Source organism: Protopterus annectens, chromosome 2.part1, assembly GCF_019279795.1.
Source record: "Protopterus annectens isolate FY-2018-M chromosome 2.part1, PAN1.0, whole genome shotgun sequence".
NCBI classification, from domain to species: domain Eukaryota; kingdom Metazoa; phylum Chordata; order Ceratodontiformes; family Protopteridae; genus Protopterus; species Protopterus annectens.
This window is the reverse complement of record NC_056729.1, coordinates 1,425,239,340-1,425,253,441: the sequence shown is the minus strand read 5'-3', so window position 1 is coordinate 1,425,253,441 and position 14,102 is coordinate 1,425,239,340. Positions and strand designations below refer to the sequence as shown.

The following is a 14,102-nucleotide window of genomic DNA, read 5'->3' as shown; positions in this document are numbered from 1 at the left end:
TAAAGAGCAAAACTTACTGGTATCCTTTCTTGGATTCTTCTTTGCAAAATAAATCTGAATTATTCAAAAAGGTGAATCCAGCACTAGGCTTTCCAAAATCCTCTTGCTTTTGCACTAGAATACAAAACAGTTGTTAGCTTACATAAATGACATGACATAATGCATTCATTAATGAGTATGCCCACTAAGAAAAATTGCCCTACAAATGCAACCTGTTTGCAGCTGTCCAGTTAAGTGTTTTATTCAGTCGCACAGTATGCATGTGGTGAAGGACAGACAGACAGAATCAGTATAAAGAGAAAATCAGCAATACTGCCACAGTACATTTACAATGTGACTTACCCTAAGCAAGCGCATGTTGCCATATTTGTTGAGTTCTGTTTAATTAAAACACAAATAAATACTATCAAAGCAGGACCGACCTTTGTCAACTGGTGCCCTAGGCAAAAGATCTCCACAACACCCCCTCAACACCACCCTGTGCCCCCATCCTGGTCTACCTACACCATCCAGATTACTGGAAAAGCACCCTTGCTAGACCAGCACCCTAGGTGGCCGCCTAGTTGCCCTGTGATTAAGGCTGGCTATGTATCAAAGTCTGCTGCATAAACACAGGAGGTAAACAGCTAGAAGAAAGAATGACATATCCTTGTCATCTCAGAAGACTAAAACATTCGTGTACATCTTCTTCTGTTTATTTCACAGACATACTTATGATGACTAATCTACTGCTGACTGCTATCACAAGATGCTACGGGTAAAATAAAGACTATGAGTATATAAAGCACAATTTTGGCATAATTCCCATTATCTTTTCAATCCAAATTGGATACCCTTTGAGTTTAATGATTCAGGTTGGTATAACCTGAGATTCACTTGCAGATATTATAAATATCTACAACATAACTGCACTATTTATATATGCTTTATGCATCCTACTAATTATTTTACTGTTTGTTCACTATGAACAATGTAAAATCTCCATGCCAGATGTGAAGTATCAAATATTCTCAAATCTGTTACTTCTGTAATATGTTTCAATGCACTTCAATAGTCTTCAAATACGAACTGTTAAAATGCTCTGTGATATAGCTTATCATACTATGCGATGTTCGGAAAAGCCAATAAATGTGCACATTGATCGGCTAATCCAACCAGCGTGCACACAGTAAATCAAACAAGAAATAACGGAAGAAGTCTGGTCGCTAAGGTATCATGCTGTGGCGACAGCAAGTAAACACAAGCAAGTTTAACACGACGCAGTAAAGCTAAACACCTAACAAGTACACCTAATCACACAAAAGTCACCAATTCCCCTATTACAGTCCTCAGTCCCTCACCTCGAACAGTAATTAAATAAACTGTCATGCAGTCGCAAATGCACCACGCACACTACATAACCACCACTTTAAAAAAAAATAATAATACAATAAAAGCAAGCATTCTGATAAAACCATTCACACAGCTGTATTCCCTGCAATAGCTATACACAAACAACTCCAAAAATGTATACACTAAAAGTAAAGACAACACACTCCCTCGCAAAGTCAAAAACACACCATACCTAACTTCCACAACCAGCATATACCTTCTAAAAGTGCATACCACATCATCATCTAGTGACCAATTAGTAAAACTACATTATATTTTAAAAAAGTTAATGTGCATTAAAACTGGACCAGATTTCTAACATACCTATAAATACTAAAACATAACTACACGTTATAAAGTTCTACACTGCTTAAACTATATTTTACCCAGCACCACCTAGCCCTTTTGATAACATCCCTTCAAAAACCTGCACGAGCCCTGTTTGAAAGACTACAAACTCAGACAGGAAAAAACACCCAAACAAGAGACACCATACATAGAAAATAATAAAAAAAAAAAATGGAAGTAAACTTTGAACTAATAAGTGACAGTGAATTAGAAGAAATATTTAAGAACATACCAGAAACCACGATGAAACCATTAACAAGCAAGGAAGTTCTCCAACCACAAGAACAGGAAGTACTACAACATAACACGTCCCATAGAGAAGACAACAGTGTGACAAGCCATGCACTTCAGAAAGGTAAAAAAACAGTAAAAGCCTATTCCATTCAGAAACCTAACAAAAGACATGCAGAAAAAACTCTTAAAGAAATAGAAACACTAGAATTAGAAAAAGGAATCAAGTACAAGAAAACAAACACAGTGGGCTATAAACATATTTCAAAACTGGCAAAAACAAAAAAACTACAACATAGACTTCCACACTATTACACCATAAAACTTAAACACAATACTTAGAGAATTCTATGCTACAGTACGAAACACAAAAGGAGAAGAATACGTAATAAGTGCATTTGTATCCTTATGTGCAGGACTTAACAGATATATAAACAACCCACCATTAAATAGAAAGATTAACAGCATAACAGATATATGTCTAACAAATGCAAATAACATATTTAAGTCAGTAATTAAAAATTACAGAAGACAAGGAAAAGATACAGCAGAACACCACCAGTCACTCACAATGCAAGAAATAACACAACTGAGAAACAGCCAAGTACTTTCCCCAAACACAGTAGACGGACTCGTAAGAAAAGTATGGTTTGATATACAGCTACACTTCACACGACGTGGGAATGAAGGAGTACGATACCTCACAGAAAACAGTTTTACAATAAACAAAGATACAGATGGCACAGAATATGTAACAAAAATTTTAATGAACATACAAAAAACCACAAAGAGCATGATGATGTTACAAAACATTTGCTAAAAGGATTCATGTTCGAAAACTGCACAGACCCTTTATGTCCTGTAAAAAGTTTCAAAAAATACTTACAAAAAAGGCCACCTAATACAAAGCAACTGTTCCTCCACCCAAAAAAACATCCACAACATGTACTTGACAAAATGGATACATGGTACACAACACAACCGATGGGAATAAATTATCTTGCAAACATGTTACCACAAATCTGGAAACTAGCAAACCTATCAAAGAGGTACACAAACCACTCCTTAAGAGCAACAGCAGTAACATTACTGTCACAATCGGGGATGAAAGCACAACAAATAATGAGTGTGACAGGACATAAAAGTGAAAAATCACTACGATCATATTATCAACCATCAGTAGATGAATTTAAAACATGGGAAAAAATAATATCTGGAACACAAGAAACACCAAAAAATCCAATACATGAAGACAATATCAATAATACAACAGACAACAGACCAAGAAAAAAAATGAAAGTCCATAACACAGACCATCCATACCTGGAAAATGAATCAGAAAAACCACAAGACAAACAACAGATTATAAACTATGGAACAATAAACATCTACAACATAGAAACCCAACAAAATAAGTAAGTAAAGTCTAAATTTATACTAAAACCATATATATATATATATATATATATATATATATATATATATATATATATATATATATACATACATACATACAGATAGATAGGATGCAATATATAAACATAAAATTAACTATAAACACGATTTCTCATTACAGATACTACACTAAGAAGAACTCAAGCCAACATATGAGCATAGACAACCATCAAGGCAGGACTAATACAGAAATATAAAAGAAACTACAACATGAAGACATACCAAAAACTTTAAAACTATGAAGACATACCAAAAGCTTTACAACTTTATCTACTTATATAATTATTTCCTAACATTGCTTGAAAAATTAAAAAAAACAACTTGTATTTAAATTAAAACAGAAATAAACAATAAACACAAACTGAAAGTGTGGACTATTTTATCTCACAAAAAGTGGAAGAATACAAAGGAAAGCAAACAAAAACCTAAATAACAACAACACAAAGCTAATACAAAACAAACTAACACCATTGTATAATAGCAATAACCCATGGCTGGGTGTGGGTAATGCTGGATTTACCCACGGTTGGCTTTGTTTGGTCACTCGGGCTTCGCCCTCGTGACCCAAACCACGCCAACCGTGGGTAAATCCAGCATTATCCACACCCAGCCATGGGTTATTGCTATAATATTACCCTGTTCTCTATTTTTATATTGGTTCTCTGTTCAAACGTCTTAGGTAACAATATATGTTTTCTTTATTTATACTCTATGTATGTACAAGAGATTTGATTCTGTATGAGGTAGACTTACGTAACAATGTGTACTTCTTTATTTGTACTCTCATAAGCAAAGTCTGAGACAAGTCCAAACATATGACTACTCTATACTGGTAAACAAACTAAACTAAACTGAACTGAAAATAAAATACAACAATAAATCACTTTGTGGTCTTAACAGCAGTTTGATAAACAGCTGCCAAAAGAATAGCTTTTCAGATTAGGGTAAAAAAAACTCAACTTCGCAATAGCGAGGAATTTCTGCACTACAAAAATAAACATGACAGACATGCACTTTATCCCATTTTGTTTAGAAAGTTTACATAAAATAACATGGAAAAACAACTGCCACCAAATACAACAGATGTGAGTGCCTCCACCACATTAGATAATCTTCAAGAGTGTTCTCTGCTATGAGCATAAAGCTGGTGTTTCCTTTCTTAAGGTACTTCTAAGTTCAAAACCTGCTGTACCTATGTTCATGGGTGTTTATTAGGCTAATGACCACTAGAGTCTTTATAAGCCTAGCCATGCATTGTGCTTTAGAGGTTATTTAAGGGCAGTGTATTAGTTAGGGCATTATATAACAGCTGCTTCTATCGAGCAGAGACGCAAGTGTGGATTTCCAATTTTCCATCCACTGGTCTAGGTTGTATTTAACAGGGTTAGGGAATGCCTCTGCTTCACAAGGATGGGAAGCTTATTCTTGAGAATAGGGATTCTCTGATACATACCCTTCCCTCTTACATGGCCTATTTAAGTTCTAAGCAAAGTTTAAATCCTTAACTCTAATAAGTTATGGTGCTGTTCATTTGACAGATATGCAAACAGTCCAACAGAATAGGATCCAAGGATGCCTTGTATGCCACACAAATTGCCTCTCAGCAGTCTGTAGGAAACAGTATACAGAGATAAGACATTGAGGCAATCTGCACAGGCCACTGCGTTTATACCCTGTATTCTTTTTGTGAGGAACCTCTGTGATGTTCCAGCTGCTGCATGTGCCTGCTCGGGTACATTCAGAAGGAGGTGCTATGCTCATTGATGTGCCTGATGATATTTGAGTACAGTGACACAATGACTTCCGTAGACCTAGATGCAGTGCCCTATCTTATAAGGTGAGTGACTAGAGAGGTCGAACTACAACTTTGAAAACCGAAATAAGCTGGACAAACAGATTAAGCATAGTGTGAGATAAGATCAAGAAAAAATATATAAAGATATTGAGCATAACAGGAAACCTTTTTATAGATAAATAAGATGTGGAAGGAGTAAAGACACACAAATTGATAAACTGTGTGAAGATTCTAATATTTATTCTCAGACACAACATATTATAGATATATTTACAAAATCCTATGCAAAACAGTTTGGCTCCACAAAAGGGGTGGTAAATTGTCCTAGTGACATCCAGGTAACCCCAGATACTGGAATCAAACTAAATTATATTGAAAAAGAACTGCACAAACTGGATCCAAACAAAGCTCAGGGAGGAGACAGAATTAGTAACAATGACCTGAGAACACTTCATCAAGAACTTACATAACCATTATATCTATTATTCACTAGGTCATATAAATATGGGGAGATTCCTCAAGATTGGAAACATGCATTTATTAAACCTGTTTTTAAGGTATAGTGGAGCAGGACAAACTCAGAGTCATATAGACCCTTAAGTCTACTTTTATGTTGTGGAAAAATAATGAAGAAGGTAATGGTGGATACGTTATTGTCAGAACTGGATAGGTTGTGACTTTAAACCGTATATCAGCATGCATATGTTGAAAACAGATCTATTACCACCTATAACATGATGTTCTATAACAATATAACAGCTATGAATGAAAATTTTTGTGCTGTGATGTAATTTTTATAGATTTAACTTCAGCATTTGACAGGGTCATGCAGATAACACTGATCAATAAATTAGTACAACTAGGTATTGATGTACTCTTGATAAGATGGATATCGGCAAGTATCATGCAGCAACTGGACAGGCAAAATCCTTGGTTACAGTCAGGGTGTCCCACAAGGCTCTGTCTTAGGCCCTTACTTGTTTAGATTGTATCTTTCAGACTTAACTTTTTCATCTGAGGTGTTCTACTGTCTATATGCAGACGACTTGAAATTGGGTAAATTGATTACATGTGTTACAGATAAGGCATTAATGCCCGTGCTTGAAATATTTGTATGTATGTATGCATACAATGATTTTCTTGCAACCGTAGACACATCCTGGTCAAAAAACAGGTTACTATCTACATGAGTCCTCAAATTCTTGACTACTGTGTCTACTTTTAAGGGTGTTTTATCAATGAGTTAGTTTCCCTGAATGCCTGACTTCATAAAAGGTACTATTATGCATTTCATGGCATTAAGATCTAAGCTATGGCTTTAGCACCAGTTATTTGTCTCTGTTAGACCTTCCTGTAAAATGTTAGTATTTTGGGAGTTTCGGTGATTGCTCCTTGCTTGCAATCATCTGCAAACTTAGTAAGCCAGAAGACCTTTAAGGTGGTGTTGACTTCCAGAAAATGGATACCACAGATGAGTGGACCCAGCACAGAGCCCTGGAGGACTCCTCTAGTGACCAGACTCTCTCTGGAGGTGGTCTCTCCAATCCTAACTTCCTGAGTCCTGTCCATGAGCCAGCTGGCAATCCAGCAAGTTACACAGAGGTTTATGCCTAATTCCATGAGTTTGTTTACAATATCCAAGTGGGGTATTGTATCAAATGTCCTAAGTCAAGGTGGGTAGTATGCACTGTTCTACCTTCATCTATTGTCTTGGTGACCTTCTCAAAGAAGTCCACCAGGTTCAGCAGGCATGATCTGCTTTTGACAAAATCAAACTGGGTTGGGTCCAGCATCTGAATGATTCCTATATCATTGTTACTACTTTCAGCAGCTCAGTGGTGCAGCGGTTAGCATTGTCAACTCACAGCAAGAGTTTCTCCAGTTCAATTCTAGGCTGGGGTGCCTTATGTGTGTTGTCTGCATGCCCTCCTTGTGTTCACGTGGGTTTCCTCCAGGTGCTCCAGTTTCCTCCCACATTCCAATGACATGGATCTGGTGTGTTTCTCCCTGGGCCTCCGCTGAAAATGGCATTTGTTCCCATTCAGACTTTCCTAGTAAACAAATGTTAAATAAATAAATAAATAAATACAATTTCAGTGATCATTCTTTTCATGGCTTTGCATGTGAGACTAGTCAGACTAATGGGTCTGTAGTTCCTGGGATCCATTGATGGGATCCCTTGTGTTGATGACCATTGCAGTCTTCCATTTACATAGCACTAAACCTGTGTAAAGGCTATGGCTGAACAGTCACACTACTAGCTCTAATGGGTCATATTTCAGGCAATTTCGAAGGCATCCTGGGATACTACTGGGGCCCATCTTAGCTGTATTCCTAGCCTAAGAGAGCATATCTAAGACCTGCTCCCTACTGACAACTGAAGGGATTATGTTAGATGGTATTTTTTTTTGGGGGGGGGGCTGGGGGCTGAGAGGGAGTAAAGTTGGAGCTGAATTTATCAGCCAGAAGATTTGCTATATCCTGGGTTCTGTAAATGTGTCTCCATTTACCAACAGTTTGGTACACTGTTGTGTGCTGCCTTTGATGGTCTGGACATAGCTAGAAAAAGACCTTTTGGTTGTCCTTGGCCTGGAACATCCTTACCTTAAAATTTCCACTGTTGGACTTAATTAGTCCCCTTACTTGCACATTCAGTTTGATGAGAGAGTTTTTTTATATTTTTTGTGTCACACTTCCTAATTTTAGCTATGACTTTTTTCTTTTGTTGTACAACCTGTTTAATTTAGGATTCCACCAGAGTGATTTTTTTTTTAGTTAATTCTGGGCTTATTTCTGGTAGGCACAGCAGTCCCTATCACTGACACTGTTGTACAGAGCTTCTGTGAATAATTCCACAAAGGCTGCTGTGTTACCTGGGTTTGGGGGGAAATTGAAATTTTGACAGGTTGTCACTTAATAAAAGGTAGTTGGCCTTGGAGTAGTTTCTAACTGTTACAGGGTTTGCTGGAGTTACAGAATCAATGCTTGCTTCGAAAGAGACTGCTTTGTGGTCTGAATCTTCCAGAGAGGAAACAACACTGGGTATTGCAGTGTCCTTCCATATTTGTGAATGCCAGATCCAATATGTTTGTACCTCTAGTAGGTGTGGGTACCAATACATGCCATAATGCCCTATGACTATGATGTTATAAGACAACACACCTGACCCCTTGCTTCCTAGATCAGACTACAGTGAAATGTAAGTGAGATGGACAAGCAGATTCACAAACATAGGACACAGTCTCATAAATGCATTTCCTGCAATGTGTCATACAATAGCATAATTCATAAAAGTAAACATTGCTTCTGTTCCACATTGCACCATATCAACCTTCCAAATGTGAATCATAGTATTAATTCTTATTCGTACCAACACGTCCTCAATGCAGCACACATAATCTTGGCTCAAGCTCAGTATGCAAATGTCCAGGCACTTCAGAAAAATTTTGACTACTGCCATGTGATAGAGGTAAGGAGAATGCATGTTCAGATACAAAACACTGTATAATTAACTGTACTAGTACATACAAAAGTATCACTGCAGCTACATTTTAGAGTTTTCTACTTTTGACATTTAAAAACTTGTTAAAGGCATATGCTGTGAGAAATTTACAAGATTGCGGGGGTAGTATAAGCAGCTAAAAATGAGATCTAGGCTGATAACTGTTATAAAGAGCAAAAGTCTACAAATAAGAAGTTATGTACTCACCATAACATTCCATCTGTGTTAGCAAGCTTGTGGCAAACAAAAAGCTCTTGGATACCTCCCCTTAGCCAGAATTCATCTCTCCCCATTAACTCAGATCTTGTTTGGTATAATTACATATATAGATAAAAGAGAAATTTCAGTATTTAACACTAGAAGATCTTAAAGGTGATCATTTCTGGAGTATAAGGAAGATCAGTTTAATCCTTTAGGATCTTTTCCATTCAACCAACAAACTTGTGGAAGGGGGACAGAGGGAGGGGATGTAAGGAGAGATGACAAAATTGACAGCACAGATGGAACATTATGGTGAGTACATAACTTCTTAATCTGATATTGTCAATTTTTCATCTCTTCCTCACATATGGGACCGAGTCCCCAGCTACCTTTACCCCGGGTGGACTCATGGGAGAATATTCCTTAGAACCATCGCACCAAAGGAGGCCCTTCCTCTGGAGAACAAATCTAACTTGTAATAAATGTTAAAGGTATGATGGTTTGCCCAAGTGGCTGCTGCACAAATATCATCCAAGAAGGCATTCTTCTGGAAGACTGCAGATTTGGCCGTAGCCCTGGTAGAATGAGCCCAAATGGGTTTGTCAGGCTTCATGTCGTTTGAGGTGTAAATAAAGGAAATAGAACTAGAAAGCCATTTTGATAAGGTAACTTTGGAAACTGGTAGGCCTTTCCTAGGGCCTGAATATGCAATAAACAATTGGTTTGCTTTCCAAAACTCTTTAGTTCTATGTAAAGAAAAACATAACTGTCTATGAACATCCTACAAATGTAATACATATTCACCCTTATTAGTAAAATTAGGGAAGAAAACAGGCAAATGTATAGTCTGACTAATATTTGTTTGAGAAACAACTTTGGGCAAGAAAGAGGGGTTGCTATGCAAGAGACTGTCTTTATGAAAAACCAAATACAGGGGCTGGGAAGATAGTGCTGGAATTTCTGATAACCGTCTCGCTGATGTGATAGCCAACAAAAAGAGTTTTCCATGAATAGAACTTAATATCACAAGATGCTGCAGTTTCAAAGGGTGGCAGAACAATCAGGCATAGAATCATATTTTTATCCCAAGGAGGATAGGGATCCTTTGGGGGAGGGGGGTTTAACAATATGGTCCCTTTTAAGAAGGGCTTGCAAAATTTGTGGGAAATTAAAGATAAGTTGTCTATCCCAATGTGAAAATTTGAAATAGCTGTTAACTGTACCTTAACAGTAGATGCCGCAGCTCTATTATTGAAAAGGTGAGCTAAAAATTTGAAAATAAAGTGAATGGGAGCTGTGATAGAATCCATATTGTGCTGTTATGCCCAGATTAGAAATCTCTTCCACTTGCTCCTATATAGTTTTTGAGTGGATGTTTATGAGAGGATATTAGAATATGACGGACCAGGGAGGAGAGCATAGGTTGTCTAGCAGTCAGCGGAAATGGATGAACCAAACTTCAGCTTGAAGTTGTGAAGGTTGGGATGAAGCATCCTGCCGGGTGTGTAAACTAAGTCTGAAAAGGGTTCCAGAATCCAGGGCTTCTTCCATAGATGAGGCCAGAGAAAGGGAAACCAAATTTGTCGATGCTAATACAGGGCAATGAGGATTACTGCTCTCAACCTGTTGGCTTTCTGAAGGAAATTGGGAATCAACGGAATGGGGGGAAAGGCATTACAATAGTCCGGGAGGCTAATCGTGAACTACAGCATCCCTTGTGGACTGCTCTGCTGGGACAATTAGGGCAAAGTAGCTGCTGAATTTATTGTTTAGGGAAGAGGCAAAGATATTGCATCAAGGCTGGCCTCACATGCGGAAAATGTTCTCCGCTACGTTCTGATTGAGGGACCATTCTTGAAACATAAGAATATCTCTGCTCAACTTGTCCGCTATGAAGTGGGACCTTCCTGGAATATGCATTGGTATCAGAAAGTGGTTAGATAAGATCACCCATTGCCACACTCTGAGTGCTTCTCAACACAGAGGGCACAATCTGGTTCCTCCTTGTTTGTTTATGTACCATACTACCGACATGCTGTCTGACTAACTCGCTACCATCCACAGAGGAAAAGCAGCCTGAAATGGCTGCAGTGCTAGAAGCACTACCCTCATCTCCAGGATGTTTATGTGGAGCTTGGCCTCATCTGTGGACCAGGTACCTTGGACAGTCTTCCCCAGATAATGCCCCCCCACCCCAACTGAGAAGCATCAGTGGTCACCGTAGCCTGTGGTTGAGGGGGAGCAAACAGTCGACCTTGTGTCACCTGCTTTGAACGAATCCACCATGAGAGATCCTTTTTGCATACGTTCATTATAAGAATCTGATGAGACATTGGTTATTGAATAATCAACCATTAAGAAGCCAGAAGCCATTTGCAGAATTCGCATGTTATACCTGACTAAAGGAAGCTACACATTCACTGCTGCCATACATCCTATGGCCTGTAGAACATGATGTGCAGCTACTTTCTTGTTTCTCATTAAACTTGAAGCTTGCCTACTGGTTGTTAAAAGCCTGGAAGGAGAAAGTTTGGCAATCATCTGACAGGTGTCTAACAGTGCTCTTATGAACTCTAGTGTCTGAGTGGGTTCCAGATGAGATTTGTGGTCATTTATGGTTATGCCTAATTCTGAACAAAGCTGAAGAACAGAGTCTTTAGCGTGAACAAGTAGATGCCTGGTCCGGGAGGAAATGAGCCAGTCTAAGTAAGGAAACACCCTTGTCATCTTAGGTGGCAGCAACCACTCCCATGCATTTGGTGAACACTCTGGGGGCTGTAGTGAGACCATAGGGCAGTGTTCTGAACTGGTAATGACTGACTCCCAGCCAGAAGCGTAGATATCCTCTGAAGCATCTGTCCATTTTATATGGTAGTACGTATCCTGAAGATCTACAGAGCACATCCAATCATCCTGTTCCAGAAAAGAATGTATGGATTGTACTGTGACCATTTAGAACTTGCACCGATCAACCGACTTGTTCAATCTGCTGAGATCCAAGACTGGTCTCCAGTGCCCTGTTTTCTTTGGAGCCAAAAGAACCCTGAGTAAGTTCTGAACCCTCTCTCATCTCAGCGACCTCTTGGATGACTCTTTTTTTTTTCCCTAGCAGTTTTTGAATCTGAGTGGGATTTTTTTGTTTGGAGGAGGTTGTTGACAAAAGGGAATCTGGCAACCTCTAAATATTATCCTCTGCACCCACACATCAGAAGTTATCTTTTGCCAGGCTCTCCAGTGCAGGGACAGTTGAACCCCTGACTCCCTCCAGAGGTGAACAATTGGGCCTCCTTTCAGGAGCACTGAAAAGGCTTCCCAAAGAAAGATTCCCAGGAATCTTGGTTTTGCAGACCTCCTCTGCCTCGAGGGTGACATCTTCCATTACTGTTTCTCCTTCTGCCTCTGAGGGAGAACTCTCCATGTGTGTCTTGGTAGAACCCTTGAAACTTCTTGAACCAAATTTTTCTGCTACGTCTCTGACCTTGTGTGAGAAACATATGTCCACAGCAGATAGGGTCTTACCTTCCTTCTCACACTTGGATAGCGTATCTTTGACTATGGGACCAAAAGGAGACGTGCTGTCAAATGGAGCATTGACAAACGAAGACTTAAAAGGTTTTGCAAAATCAGAAAGGTGCATCCAGGCATGTCTCCTCATAGAGATGCTGGAACCCGCCGCACTGCTTGTTCCTTAAGTTCCATGTGCGATGAGCCTCATGGAAGAGCTGGCTGCCAAATGTAGGATGGCTAATTGGGAAGCTATTTTCTCCTTAACTCCCTCAGCTATTGCTCCTTCAAAGATATCTGAGAGCTCCTTGATCAGATCCTTTTGCACTCTGGTAAAATATGAAAGGTAATTCAGCGACGGTAAGGCAAAGGTTGCTGATGACAAGACTTGCTTCCCACACCTATCCATCATCCTGGAATCCTTATTAGGAGGACGGATAGTTGAACTCTCTTTGGAGAGCTCCTTCTTGGTCGCTGCCACCACAACCATGGCATCTAATGCAACCCCTTTTTGCCCAAAAAGCCTGGTCTGTGGGGAACAGGCACGATGGAGTCTGGGGTCTCACAGACCCACTGTGGGATCAAACCTATGAGCTCATTGGTGGGTGGAATCACCCAGGAGGTAGTCAGGTGTGAAGCAAAACTGACTCCTCAAGTTAAGAACTGCTGGACTGCCAGCCACCCCTCTGTTTCAGAATCTCCAGAATTTCCCCAAAGGAAATGTCTTCATGGGGTGACCATGGGGATCCTTCACCCTCATCGAGGTCAGTGTCTTGCATGGCTTGCATAATCTCTTCCTAGGGACCTCCTCAGTGGGGTAGTCTGGGAGGTTTCTGAAGAGTTGGGGGTACCCGGATGGGTGTCCTGGTGCCTGTGGTCCCATAGTCCCTGTGGAACCTGATGATTAGAAGAGGCACACAAGGTATCCTATAGGGACATTGTATTCGAGGGGGCAGGTGACTTCTTAGTTGCAGTGGCAGCTGTAGCTCTCTCAAAGTCCCCAAAACCTGACTGCTTCTGAATGGACGAGGACTCCTGCTCCAACAAACAAAGTTTTCAGGATGGTGTCCATCCAGTCCAGAAGACAGCTCGCCTGGGGTTGAAGCTGGAGCAGAGCTCACCTTCGATGAAGCCCTGAGGCACACTCAGTGCTCCGAAGACCTGGAAGTCGAGCATACTCAAGGTTTGTGAGGTTCGCTATGGCTCTGGGAACTCTCCGGCTCAGAAAAAGCTGATGAGCTCTGAGGGAAAGTTTGATCCAAGGAAAAAGACATCTTCAGATCAGAGGTGAAAGGCACCAGTCATATCAGATCCGATAACTCTGAAGTTTGCCCTGAAGTCGGAAGATGGAGAATGGAAGGTTTAGACAGGCCTGGTACCTTAAGGGTCAAAGTCGAGGGGGACTCAGTGATACCCTGCACCCACAAAATCTTTATACCATCCCCTTCACATCTTCTTTAGTAGGCTACTGGGAGGAAGAGGCAGAAGGGGAATCTAGGTCTTGATAGAAAAGGATACAGTGACCTTGATTCAACTTGGTCATAAGAGAGAGATTACCAAGTCCTTGGTAAGGTCAAAATAGGCTTAAAAGGACTGGATGTCAGATCTGACATCAATGGATCTGATCCAGCATTAGCAGACAGGATCAGAGTAGAAGAAGTCTGATCCGACAGAGTAGAGGTTGGAGTCAAAGGC

At 39.8% G+C, this 14,102-nt stretch overlaps 1 protein-coding gene across 1 annotated transcript in view; it reads right to left on the bottom strand.

Annotated features, from left to right (window-relative positions):
- Window positions 1–14,102, bottom strand: part of LOC122794473 (DNA polymerase nu-like) — a 1,294,839-nt gene that overhangs the window by 764,432 nt on the left and 516,305 nt on the right. The window contains exon 3 of the mRNA XM_044062895.1: window positions 18–114. Within this exon, the coding sequence (XP_043918830.1) occupies window positions 18–114 (97 nt within the window). The remainder of the gene's footprint in view (window positions 1–17; window positions 115–14,102) is intronic.